General features: G+C 32.2%; 1 protein-coding gene across 5 annotated transcripts in view; it reads right to left on the bottom strand.

The window, feature by feature from the left end:
* Window positions 1–12,449: 12,449 nt before the first annotated feature.
* LOC148226105 (netrin receptor UNC5C-like) overlaps window positions 12,450–14,726 on the bottom strand; it is a 102,834-nt gene continuing 100,557 nt past the window's right edge. For all 5 annotated transcript variants that reach the window (XM_088204711.1, XM_088204713.1, XM_088204710.1 and 2 more), the window contains one exon: window positions 12,450–14,202. In XM_088204711.1, coding sequence (XP_088060837.1) covers window positions 13,001–14,202 — 1,202 coding nt within the window. In that variant the 3' untranslated portion in view covers window positions 12,450–13,000. The remainder of the gene's footprint in view (window positions 14,203–14,726) is intronic.

The raw sequence follows: 14,726 nt of genomic DNA, 5'->3' as shown, positions 1-14,726 counted from the left end.
AATTTTAGTTTTATTATATAATTTTTAGAGTCCACAGTCAAGATAAAATTTTGTCATAAAACCAAAGAAAGATGAAAAAGAAATATTTTTTGTTATTTTTAAATCGATGATACATATTAATTATTTAATCAAATAATTTATTCTTTGTAATTACAAATTTTGCTACCAATTGGTAGCAAAATTGTATTGCAGTATTAAAAAAACTGTTCACATCTCTTCCTAGAGATCTAACCATCAACCGATGGATAACGAGCGATCAAGACTCTCAACGTTTATAAATCACTGACGGTAAATAATAACAATAGAGTTTTTGTGTACGACCGTCCTCCGAGTATGCCTTGTATATTTTGTATTATGAAACAATAGTTTCGGACTATTAAATAGGGATTTCGTGTCTTTTTTTGATACACCGCTCTAAATGCCTCTAAATGGGTTAGCCGAAATAGAAGAATACCTATAGTCCAGTCAAATAAGGCGAAATAAAGGCTAAACCTCGGAATGAAAGATACCAAGCTGAAATTTTGCACAGACCTTTGTTTTGATGTTCTAAGGACAGGGTGAAAAGTCTCATAAAATATCGTGTCTGCTAATCAAGAAATCAAAGGTCAAAGGTCACAAAATTTGTTTTTTTGCAAATATCTCGCGTTTTATGCGTTGCACGTCATTAGATGCTTCCCAAAACTTGTAAAGCATAAAATTATCTACAAGTTTAGTTATGTTATCTGTTTTGTATCATTAACCGTTTTTGAGATATAGCGCGAAGAGTGGGAGGCGTACATCCGTTTATAGAATCCAGCGAGTATTTCTACCTGCTTAACTTGGTATAAGCTTTGAAAAAGTAAACAATCGTGAAAAAAGTGGTTTCTGCAAGTCGTTTGAACCATCATTTTATTACTTTCTTCATTGTATTATTAGGAATTAAAAATGAAATATTGCTCGACAAGAAATTTGTGCGAAAAAATTGAAAGAGTTGAGAGATGTCCTTACGGAGTATGTACCAGATGATAAGAAGATCATTTCCAAATTAAGAGAAAAATATTTAACTGATATTATAGTTATAACGAAGATTGGATCATTCCCTATTTTTTCTTTTCGCGATGCTCAAGCTTAAGTTTTATCCATAGCTTGGTATGAAAATAAAAAAGGCACTTCGGAAGAAGAACACTTGCGAGTAGTGGAAGCTGCTGCGGCGATTATTAGAGAAGATATTCGATTTTCTGTTGTTGAGACCAAGTCCTATCCGCCCCCGAGTAAAATATTATTGAAGAAATTCCGAAAACTTTATTACATTTTCTGCAAGAAGTTATTATAAAGAACAGAAAAGGAAAGACGGGGCATTTTAAAACGAAATACACAGCTATAAGTCATGCTATAATGACTTCCATACGAAAACGGTCCTTTTCTTCGCAGTTATTAATAGGCCTATCTGTAATTCTTCATAGAAAAAATACAGATAGGCCAAACATCCAAAAAGACTTTTGGATGTTTTGTCAAGTTTATGTTTTTTCGCTTCATATAGTGATACTGTAAAATGTTAAATTTCAGCTGTTTATCACCCACAGCCTCGTAATCAACCATCATAGTCAAGTGCCTTAGTACAGTATGCAGCAGATAATGCAGAAAAATATTTATACTCTTGATGGCTATAATACTGTTCATATAATGGGAATGATAAAAATAATAACTCCAAAATCTGAAGTTATATCTGATGACCGCATAAAGAAATTTACAACAAAACCAAGTGCAAAGGAGTTAGCAGCACTATCACATATACCCCTTCTAGTGTATGAAAATCATGTCTTACCCGGATTGAGCAAGAGATTCAAGTTCAAAATTTTAATGATGTAGAAGAACTAACCGAACAAATATTTAATGTAGTTGATTTGTTGTGGAAGTACGGAAAGTGGAAAAATATCTCACCGTTGCCAGGGTGGAATGGATTTATTGAACAACTTACAAAAAACAATGAGAACTTTGTAACTTCTCGGATTCTGTTTCTTACTTTTATTCATCATCCTGTGAGTAATATGGACACAATTTACACTACATTACAGTGTGCTATAAACACTGCCAAGAAACATGAACAAAGAACATGCTTAATAACTTTTAATCAGCCGTTGTACATAAAAGCACGTGAAATCGTAGCAGCTTCAGATGCTAGCTCAGACTTGTCCAGAGTAGTTGTGAAACTAGGAGGCTTTCATATGCTTATGTCTTTTATTGGATGCATAGGGTATATAATGAATGGAAGCGGAATCAAGGAAGCTCTCAGTACAATTTATGCATCGAATTCTGTCGACAAAATGTTGGATGGTCCCGCTAAGAAGTATCAGAGGCCATACGTATTACTTTTTGCATTATCGATGATGATTTTTGAAGATATGGAGATTGAAAGTTATAATGCTTTAGATGGGTTCATTCAGCAGATAACAATTTGCGATGTTTCCTATGAAACTGTGGAAGAATGTGCAGGTAACTCTGGCTCCGTAGTTTACATAGCGTTATCCTATAAACGGATGCGCGCTTCCCACTCCCCGCGCTATATCTCGAAAACCATTAACCATACGAAGAAATAAATTATAACAAACTTGTAGAAAATTTTATTTTCTATAAGTTTTGTGTAACATTTAATGACATGCGACGCAAAAGAGGCGAGATATTTGCAAAAAAACGATTTTTATGACCTTTGACCTTTAATATCTTGATTAGCAGACACGATATCTTTTGAAACTTTTCACCATACATTTAGAACGCCAAAACAAAGGTCTGTGCAAAATTTCAGCTTGTTATCTTTCATTCCGAGGTTAAACCCTTATTTGACTGGACTACTAGAGAATTTTGCAGCTTGGAAGTTGTTAGATATTTATTTCAAACGGAGAAGTAAAATATTATATTAAATTTAAAATAACTGGGTATCCGTTTAAATAATAAGGTATTCGGTTATATTAAAAACGTGCAAATACCCGGGTACCCGGTTCCGGTTCTACTTGGGTCGGAAGTCTTATTCCAAAGTCGATTTGATAAAAACTCTGAATAATTTATAGTAAAATAAAGTTCAAAAATAAATTGTCAAATGTAAGTGTCGAGTCTTAAATTTAAGGTTTCCATAGACTGATGCGCTACGCGGTAGCGATGCCTCTTAGCGGTAAGCGAATTCACAATATACACGCGTTAGGGCGCCACAGTGACGTCACGATGACGTTTCACGCCGGCGCCTAAATCAGTTCCACAAATACTCACTGCGATCGCGGGATCAGTTGGTCATAGATTGGATGATGCTGGATAATTATAAGATATATCGAAATGAGAACAAATCAATACAATATCATTAAAAAAAGGTTAGGATGTTTGGTTCTATAGTAATAGTCGGCGCGAGCGGTAGCGAGGCGCCTCTAAGACGATGCGAGAAAGAGACGAGTGAATGCTAGAAAGAGACGCGAGATGTGACGTCGACATGGCGCCCTAATGCATGCTTTATGTGAATGCGCTAGCGGTAAGATGATTATTTTTGTTATAGTAATTATGTATACCGTTGCATTACATGTAGGCGATACAACAGTATAATTTTGTAGCGCAGCTTGTACAGTTAACCGCATTGTCATGGTCGCAAATTATACCGGATTGTAATTATGGTATAGTTTTAGTGTACATAAAGTAGGTATATATATATATATCGCTATCGATGCTTTAACTACTGTCTGTGAGAACTTTAAATTCGATCGGAGAATTGGGAGAAGATCAATGTCCCTATTATCTCACAATTTTTTTTGCTTAATCCAGATAATTCGGGGCAAAACTCTTTGTTTTTATTTGACAAATATTTTATTAAATTCTATAGCCATTGGATCAAGTACATGTCGTTCAAGAATGTACATGTTTGGCAACAGTGGAAATATATGTTGGCTAGTCATCTTTTGGGTTATGATAATCTTTAGGAGTGCATATAACAGTTGCCTTTTAGAAGTGCATATTTTTACAATACTGTGTGTTGACACGATAGATTTGGCTTTAGGAAATACAAAACAGATATTTAAAGGCCGGTCTTTTTTTGCAACCTCGTGTGTTTTTATTTTAACGGTATCGTACAACTGACTGCAACGCGACGATTATGGGTGGTCCCGTCATATTTAAAAAAATCATTGAAAAACGTTTATTATTTTATCAAAAGACAGTGTCTAGTCTTAGTTAAATTTATTTAGCAACAAAGTTATTTAAGAAAAAAATATAAAATGTTTAATAGAAGCTATTACTGCGTATCTCAATATATTTAAAAAAAAAAAAATTAAATTGTATTAATTTAATTTTTTTGTTTATTAAAAATGTATGTATTAAGTATTAATTATTATTTGTATTAGCACGGTTGGTAAATAATGACAGAGTTGTAATACCATATCAACTAAAGTGTTTTTTTAATTTGTATAACAACTGTAAGATCAAAATTAGTGATTATTATATATTTACAATTCCAATCGATCATCAAATATTACGTTTTCCTAGATTTTCTTAATCTCGTGAATAAATAAATAAATTAAATCATGCTGGATTATGCATTTTAAAATTGATTGATTTTAAGATTAAAAATTGCTTATTGTAATAATAATAAAATGTCACTGACTCTCAGACTTTAATTTCAGTATAATGTTATGTTTTATTACCATTATCTTAAAAATATATTTACTATTATTATTGCAACAGTAATAATTCTTTAAATATACATATTATATTTAGATAATCAAAAATATTGTTTTATTTATCAACTAAAATAAAATAGAATATAACATTTTTATGAATTTATCTAACATAAAATCGATTAAGTACGCCCCTGTCGTAAAAAATAATCTGATAAAGGTTTTAATGTCGAGCCAAAAAATATTAATAAAATAGATCGTCGCCATGGGAACTATACCATTTGTTCGACAAGGGTGTTAAAACAGTATATAATATCGTTTTTTATATACGCACAGTATTTCAAACGTCACATTATCAAATGCAGTTAAAAGATAAGACTATATTAAATTATTAAACTAATAATTGATGGGAAACAAGTCACATATCGATTTCCCATTGTACTTGAAATGTGAAGGCCTCTCGTGTGATTGACGATGCGTTAAGATTTGTGTTTAAAACTGCACGAAGGATTGCAAGATGGGTGGGTATTGTTTCAAGGGTCAACTATCATGGTGCGGTAGGGAAATGGTTCACTTTTAAAGCTTATCGAGTGGATATCGCACGCGAACTTGACTTTCGACAATGTGCCCTTTGGCGACGGAGGGAGGTCGAGAGTTTTTAGAGTATTTCGTACTGTGGCTTTGATTGTCGTGGGATTTTAAACAATGGTGCAAACGTGTACTTGATTGATTTAATAATAAAATAAAATAAAAATAGTAATGTATATAAAAATAATAAAATAAATTAAAAATATTATATGTTTTTTTTTGCATAGCAATAAATAATATCTAGGGCTAAAACTAAGCTTAAAATTAATGCTACTTAAATTATGCTTTTTAATAAATATTATATAAATATAGAAATAAAAAAGGATTAGCAATCAGTAATTTTTAATCAAATAAAATATAATAGAAAAAAATAATCGGAAATAATTTTTATATATTTCTTAAATATATTATTTATCAGTCCTTTTAACAAGGTTATATAAATATTTTTCATAATGTTTCAGTCTAGTTTTTCTCATTTTCTCTCCGCCACAATATTTCGTTTAATACAGACAAATCGCCTTATTTCGTGTGTCGAAGATCTAGCGAAGAAGAGGGTGAGTCTCTCTCTCTCAGGCAAGACGAAGCATACCGACCCCACCCAGTCGTTTTATTACGGGCCAATGTTATTATGTTATGGAAGAACTCCGAGCAGAATGGCAAGAAAAGATAACAAAAAGCCGATTTGCCCGCCGAACGAAATATAGCCGTGGTAGTGCTAGCTTCAAGGGGGCAGAAAGAGAGCGGAGGTCTCCTTTTGGCCAACGAGAGATGCTGTCATATGCTGGATTTCGCTAAGGACGATTTGTTTCGTCTTGTGTTCGTTGGTCGTCTCACTCTCGGTTTGTTGCCCGCATAAAAACCGATGGGGTGGGAATAATCCTAAGATGATTTTTCAGGTCGCGGCATAGGATGCTGGGAAAAGGGAAAGCATTAGCATAAGCGATTTTCGGGTAGCAGACGTTGTTTCGCTGCGATTTATGGTCGAGTGTAGATCTGAGATATGCGGTCAGATTTGATTCAATTTCTTTTACTGCATATTTTTATTTTTTTTATTTTTTTATTTTTTCGATTAAATTAAGACCATCGTGGCCTAACAGATTACCCCAATGCGCCACGATGGTCGAAAGCAAATTATAAATTTATAAAACATAAAAAAACGTATATATATATAAATAAATATAACAATACTTAAACATAACAAAAAAAATTATAAAATATTAAAATTAAAAGATATAAACCGGATCAGATCCTCGTAGCTAACATTAAATAAATCAATTTTCAATGCCAGCGTATGGCCACAGCCATAGGCGAGTCGGCAAGTGCGGATGTCCTAGCCCTAACTTCCATCAAAAGAGGTCTCGATCGTGATTCTCGAAAATGTTCCGGAATCCAAAACTGGAATTCCTCGAGAATAGCTGGATTGTCGACAGCACCTTTTAGTAGTTTGAAAAAATGCTTAGCGACATACAGCTTTCTGCGAGAATTCAGCGAATCATATCCCAACGCTCCTAAAAGAAAGGCGCTGGGATATAAGAACGGATAATAACCAAATGTCCTTTTGTAAAGGTATCTTAAATACATTTTTTGAATTTTTTCTACTAAAAGGGAATATTTGGCTATTCGGGGATTCCAAATTATAGATCCCGATTCAAGAATGCTACGAACTAAGGTGTCATAGAGGATGCGAATAACTGACGGATCGTCAAAGTGAAAGGCATTCCTCATAACAAAGCCGAGCATCTTGGAAGATTTATCACAGACGTCGTGTATGTGTAGAGAGAACCTCCATTTGCTCTCGAAAGTGATTCCGAGATCTTTAATGGAAGTTTCTCTAGTCAAAATGTTACCACCGAGATGGTAGAAATAAGCTGATGGCGAACGGGATCGAGAAAATGACACAGTATGGCACTTTCCGACACTAAAGGGCAGACGGTTAACGGAAGCCCATCTCCACAGAGAGTCTAAATCACTTTGTAGAGAGAAGGAGTCCGCAACAGATCGAATGCATTTATATAATTTTAAATCATCTGCGTACAGAAGAAAACTTGAATTTTTAATTGCTGTATTTATGTCATTAATAAATAACACAAAAAGCAGAGGTCCCAGATTGGATTCTTGAGGAACCCCCGAAGGGGTAAAATATTCTTTTGACAATCGGCCACCATAGGTTACAAACTGTCTACGATTGCTTAAATAACTCGAAAATAACCGAGTTAAATTATCTGAGCAACCGAGGTTCGACAATTTTTTTAATAATAACGTATGACAAACTTTGTCAAAGGCTTTCTCAAAATCTGTATCACTAAACGTTAATAGTAAAATTATGTGGTGCAAAATTTAGCAACGAATCGATTATAATATATATTAAAAAAGTAGAAAAATTGACAAAAATATATTTATAGATAGTATATTGAAACTCGGACTCTGAAAATATGTATTGAAAACATCTGATATGATTTTGTTGTAAAACTCATATTTTAATTATACATCTTATTGAGCTACAATATTATAATCTGATAGAGATTAAAAGATATTCAACGTACCATGCGGCATTAAACGCTTAAAGACGTTCCCGCGGAGACATGTTCCCGTGATTACATCTGGAACAACCCTCACGTATTCACTTAACCACAACCGGACAAATAAGCACACAGTCGCCGAAGGGGAGAATGCAATTAAATAAACGTGCAAACTACGACGCCAATTATATCACGATGTGATAATGGCGATCTAAGCACTGCTGACCCGTATAGACCCGTTATCTCGGGTCAAACTGGGGGATAGCAAAAACAAAGGACCTATTCGTTATCTGAGTAGTTGCCTATTCAATGTGAAAATTACCTTATCGATGAACCGATATACCTATGTCTACCTACTATATTTAAAAGCAATATTTTCAGCTTTAAACACTATCGAAAATTGTTTTTGTGTTTCTGGGCATTAAAAAAGAGTGAAGTTTTAGAGCTTTTATATTGAAATATCAATAAATTTATTTAAAACGCATAGTTTTAATAAAACTAAAAGTCATGTAGATATAAATACGATATTTTATACATTTGATTAAAAAAAATAGTGGCAAAAAGTTTTTATCGGATTTTTTCAACACGTTACTTAGCTTTTTGAGATATGAAGACTTGCGTATGGCGCCTTTTCTTTTTTGCATCTCGTTTGCAGACGTTTCGACTATCGATGTTGGGGTCATCATCTTGAGCGTAATTTTGATCTTAGCCGCCGCAGATTCTTCAGTTGCGTTGTTATTGATTTATTATTTTCCGTTTGTTTGTTTCTAAGGAAACAACAAGAGCATTTTTTTCGAATTGATCGGTTGAAATGAATTTATATTTGTATGAATTTTGTAAAAATTTAATTTAGTTGTTACGTTAGTATATCTTGACAGTTCCCGCATGTCGCATGTGTTTTAATATTTTTTTAATATATTAATTAATTAATTTAAGGTTTTGCCATGTACGCTTAACAACTGGTATGTTTTTATTATATTGCATAAAACATTTTACGATTGCTTCTCATTTAAAAAAATTGTGTTTTTTTATATCCTTTTTTTAGTTAAGAAGTTGTTGGCAATTCTTACATAATATGAAAAAAATGTGTGGCACTCAAGTGTTTAAGGTTAGATCAAATAAAAATAATCTTGTATTGATTATGTGATTCATTTTCCATTTTTTATATAGTATTTTATTCTATAATTATTTTCAATTAATTAAAAACAAATTGAAAGTATACAACATTGAAACTCCGCATGCTTTCAAACGGGCAGCTGTAATCGAAGAAAAGAGTCTCATTGGTATTCAGGTGCTGGCGCGAAAATTTCGTGGGCTTAGCAGAGACCTGGAAGCTTGAAAATCCGCAAGATACTTAACGAAAGTCTTACGTGGGTCTCGGAAACGGTTAAGTCTGTCGCAGACCCTTCAATCCAAAATCCAAGGACTGATGCAAGTCACACACACATTGGAGATTGGGGTATAAACCGCAGAACAAGACATAAAAAATATCCAGCGAGCGACTCACCCCATCGTCCCTATTTATTAACATAAGATTCGTGGGGTAGCACCAGTGTTTAGAGTGCTTATCTGACAAGTTTTTTTCGCCCATAGGGCAACACTTCCCTAAGTATTGACGTCATTAATCTCAATGAATTCCGCCAGTGTTGTGAGCTCTCTCTCATGAATATATTCATGGATGGGATGCAACGACTTGATTCGACACACTGACACTTAATCGTACACTATGGATATTAATTATGTATCATATAAACAAGTTGATAGATCAAGTATCAGTCGTTGCTTATCAGTTGCAATGCATCATTTGCATTCTATTTTTTTAAATCCTATTGTATCTGAAAGATTAGATAGTTTGATTTATATATATTATAGTTTTACAAATTATATTGTTAGCTTTGGTCTGTCGTTATGTCACAATAATTTTATTCATATGGTTTATTGTTGTCTAGGTTATATTTAGAACTATATTTGTATTAAAATGGGTCCTTCAAAATTTTAAATTGATCTATCATAAGAAGGCATTAAAATCGATATTTATTCCAAAAACTGCCTATCCTTTTGTAAATACATATTAATATTTTTCTGCAGACTTGGAACTTTTTTTAAGTATTGTTAAAGTAAAAACATAAATAGTGTTTGAGGTTTTACTACATTTTTAAATTAAAACGCTAGATTTAATATCTCTTGTTTCATAGACCATGTCTAATTTTTATATATATGTAGATATATTAATTTCTGAATTATATTGATATATTTTTTAAATTCTGGTAATAAAAATATTACTCTCTAGATATATGGCAATGAATGAGTGGCAATAAAAGTAAGGCAAACGTATTTTCTTTAGAAATGTAAAATATTTCCCCCACAAAAGTTCACCCATAGACGTTCGATTCACTCTCTGTGGAAATTCGCCGCATAGCAAACGTGTGAAAAACCGCACCGTTAACGAACACTCGTTTCAATAATTCCGACATAACAATATTTCAATAAGTTATGCCGAAAGTCCCCCGCAATCACCGGCCGAGCCGCGTAGAGAAAACAAGTGCGACTTTGATCGGCGGAAGGGCGATTTGGCCCTCTCCTCAATTTCCGATAGGGGCTCGGCGAAAATTCAAAAATATTCTACCCCCGAATGGTCATACATATTTTCTTTTGGCGTCAAAAGGGAGCAAAGGAGGCAACGCACAGTGGGATAGAATCTATTACAAAGTAGAAAAATTGGTTAATATCAACATAGAATTTCAATAATATATTAGTTACTTATCACCATTCGCCGTATTAATACGTTCTCAGGTCAAAGGTCTCTCTCTGAAGTTAGTGAGCAGCGTACGTCAATTGTGGTGAGCTGTAGTCCATTTAGAAAAAAAATCATATCAGTTGACTCTCGAGGTCGGTCGACGAGAAGATAATCCTTTCGACAACCAACTGAGTTGTAGTTATTTGTATTGGGTCCATCAATCGAAGCTCTTCTCTATTTACAATTAAAGAGATTAACTTATACTATTTGGTCATAAAAGTGCTAGTTCGTATTGTGAGAAAGTGCTTAATCATTTATGAAACAATTAGTTTCTTCTTATATTTCTTAATGGGTTAGCCTAACTATATTTGAAAAATCCATTCTATTAAAATGAGTATATATGCCATAAGTTGGTATAAATACTTAATTTTTTTATAGATCAAAAACAACGAATTAATATTATTATATAACAAGGTTGTACAACATTGATAAAATAAATCGATTTGTATGTAAAATTAAAAGCTGATTTAAAAGTTGATTGTGACCTACTGTGCGGCGGTGAATTTGCGAAAGCATAATTCAAACGTGAAATACGCTCGACGCTGGCTGGCTTCTTTTGTGCAATCAATAATGCCTTTTCTCTGTGTGTAGGTATTCGAAAAGTCCAATTGGACTTTCAAATTTTTCCCTTCTTTGGACTCCACATACGAAGGAGTGAACATCTTCTCCTTTTGTGGCGGTGCTTTTACGACATTCGAGAGATGATAATCGGAAAGATGGGTGTACGTGCGAATCATTTGAATAAGAAAGGCGCATCATTATTTCACGCTGGATGTATTCCTTCTGTTGTGATGTAAAAATAACTGTGGATGAGATGGAAAAGTTATTTTTTCGCGATATCATCATAAAACGGACGACGACCCTTCTCTCTAATCTATCGTTGTATCCAGTTTATAGTGAAATGGTTGTATATAATTTATTTATTTGCAAATTGAAAATAAACAGTAACTAGTTTTTAATTTAAATGTATGTAATATGTATAGCTAATAATAAATATGTACATGATGTTATAATATACAATAAAATATTATTTATAGTAGAGACATCTATTAGTAATTTTTATTACAAATTTGAATATTTGAGAAATAGAATTGGTTTAAGACATTACTTATTTCTTAAAATAAATTATTTTAATTACTAGTTTGCAATTTCATCATAGATGTCGTTATATATAACTACAAAAACATAAATATAATTTAATAATTTACCAATTAAATTTTTTATTTTGGGTTTGGGCTAAGAACACTATATAAATAAAATTACAAATATAATTTAATTTTATTAACTTATTTTTTGATTAGCGATGCTTAAAACCATATATTTTATTAAGGAAAATATTTAATTCTAGATGTTTCTTTTTAACTTTCAGTATTAGAATGTATACAAGTACATATATACATTAATAATACGTGTTTGTAGCAATTTTACTATCATAAGTATTTTAAAAATAGCATATTAAAAGTAATACATACTAAAATAGTTATAAAGTAAAATATATTAAATTACTATATATTTTATTTTAATAAAATAGTGACATCTATGAAGTAGCTAAAATATATTTATTAAAAAGTAATAAATGTATAATTATGTTTTGTTAATACATATATAATAATTTCATTCTGTGTGCTAACTAAAACATGGTTATTAAAATAATTTATATTGCTTTGTATATTGCTTCTATTTTATTTAATTTACTTTAGTGCAGTTATTTTTATATATTTTTTAATAACTGTTTTAGAATAACTATTCTAATACATATTTAATTCAAAGTGTTGAAAGATTTAGAGCTTCAGTTATTTAGTTAAGCGTTTGTCTATTATAGTAATTTTGATATAAAATACTATATTTTACACTTTATTTAGAAATTTATTAAGCAACTGCATTTCTATATTACACAATTATTATGAAATAAAAGTCTTTTAAACAGTTCCATTAATATATTTATTTCCATTTTTCATTGCACTCTTTTATATTAATTATTTTTTATTATCAAATATATGTTTTTATTTGGCTTTATGTAACAAAATACACTGTGTGAACAGAACGGTTAAATAAACATGGTCCCGTTACCGTCATTACAACAGAACGAACCCGGAACAGAATTATTCATATTAAAAAAAATAGCAACAAAAACGTCAATAATAATAGTTTAAGATATACACGAAACCCTCATATGCTTCAATAAATACTATTCGAGTACTTTGTACATGTTTTGCTTAATTTATTTACACATTATCATAATAATATTCTTAAAGAAACTAAGATTGATTCACGAATATTACTACAAATATAAAAAAAATGCTTCTTATTTAAATTTATTGTATCGTATGCAAGAGATTTACAAATCTAAACCACACAATAAAAACAAACTAAATGCATTTATAACAATTCCAGTAAAACATAAGATAAAATAACATTATAGTATTTTGTTGTAACAATATTTATGAATCAACTTTATTAATGGCACATTATAGCCAACTGGGTCCGAGGCAACTCTCCACAGCGCTGGCTGCATCGTTTCTTCCCATTTCACGGAATACAGTAGCTAAATCAGCCACGGCACTAGTGTTCCTATGCCGACATTCCCACAAATCTAAAATGTACTCTGTTGGCGATTTTTTAGTGGCAAAGAAGTTAATGTATCGATCAACGTTCAACTCTTGAGCCAATAATCTCCAATCATTACCTCTCGTATTCGGAGCATCCAAGTACGAGCAAAGCTGTTTCTTTACAGATTTGGGTAATCTGAACGGCGTCACGTTATCCACGATACATGTATTTATACCTTTATCGCTCACAGTCAAATTCTTTTGAGTTGAAATTCCATCAATATTTTCTTCAAACATGCTTTTGAATTCTTTATCATTATCTAGCATTGCCATGTTATAATCGTCGCATATGAATTTTTTCTTTCCCCCGAAAGGAGAATTCAAGTTCTTCATCTCATTACTGGACGATATAATAAAAGTTTGTTTATGCGACGGGTTATTCGTTTGGCACACGCTTATCTTGCATTGCAGATGATGAATACTGTCCATCTGATCCAAAGAGAAGCTGCAATGCAAAGAGTTTGAAGTAGAATTCCATACATGATTGAACGGTATCTCTTGATAGCTCGATCCTGGTTTAGGTTTCCAACCTAAGCCGATATCTTCAAGTGTCAAACATAAATTGGAACCTCCATCTTGGAACAAAAACGACTTTGGCTTATCTACAATAACTCCGCCTAATCTTTTCTCATGCTCCATAGCATAATGTGAAGCACACTGCGTATCTTCTAATACATAAACTCTTATACTATAATTGTTTGTAGTCAAATAAGAAAACGGTGGTGCATATGCCACCAGTTTTAGATTCTTAACAGCTTTACCGTTAAAGCTCTCACCGGCCAACACAAAGCTTGTTAAGAATTCTGTTATCAAATATAGCTTATCTGTATCTAATTGAGTGAATAAAGGCGTCGTCAACGTTTCTTGTCCTAAATTTACAATTTTCTTCCAATCTGCTTTATTCTTCTCTTTGTGTTGACTTCCAGGTTCTAGGGCGTATATTGAAAGGTTCCAAAAGCCGTGTTTCAGATTGGCACAGTGAGGTATTTGTACTATGACTGACTTGTTCAATTTTGTTGTCATGGGTCCTGTTTTTATAACTGGACTCAATTGGGTAATACCTGAAATTGAAAATGAATTAAAATACATTCATAGATAGATCATTTAAATATATGTGTATAATCTCTTGAGACTAATGAAGTATTTTTTAGTTTTAGTTTTTTACACAGAACGCTCAGCATTTTAATTATTTATTAACTTACATTTTTAATATTTTGTTGGTGTAGAGATTCCTAAATATATCTGTCTATTTAAAATAACAGAATTTTTAAGTTAAAAATCTTGTGGGAACGCTCGTTACCGAGCGTTCCCGATTTTATTGCTTTTGACGTGGATTTTTTACTTCTGAGAAGTGATAATTGTTTTTTGCGCTCTCCTATTGTTTGAAATTTAGTTTATATGTACTTCATTTGATTCTCACTTATTGTGAGTATTGTTACACAAAGTCTTAATATGAACACTAGATTACCGAGCGTTTCCAGCACAATTTTGTTGCGTTAGACGTGATGAATTTAATTTAAATAAATTCTTTTTTAAATGGTTCTCAAACTATATTCCGTGGTATGCTGTCGCAAGGATGTTTCTA

This window comes from Plectrocnemia conspersa, unplaced genomic scaffold (assembly GCF_051122295.1).
Source record: "Plectrocnemia conspersa isolate PC_06_02 unplaced genomic scaffold, ASM5112229v1 ptg000014l, whole genome shotgun sequence".
Lineage (NCBI taxonomy): Eukaryota > Metazoa > Arthropoda > Insecta > Trichoptera > Polycentropodidae > Plectrocnemia > Plectrocnemia conspersa.
The sequence above is the reverse complement of the archived record's forward strand: the minus strand, read 5'-3'. Positions and strand labels throughout refer to the sequence as shown.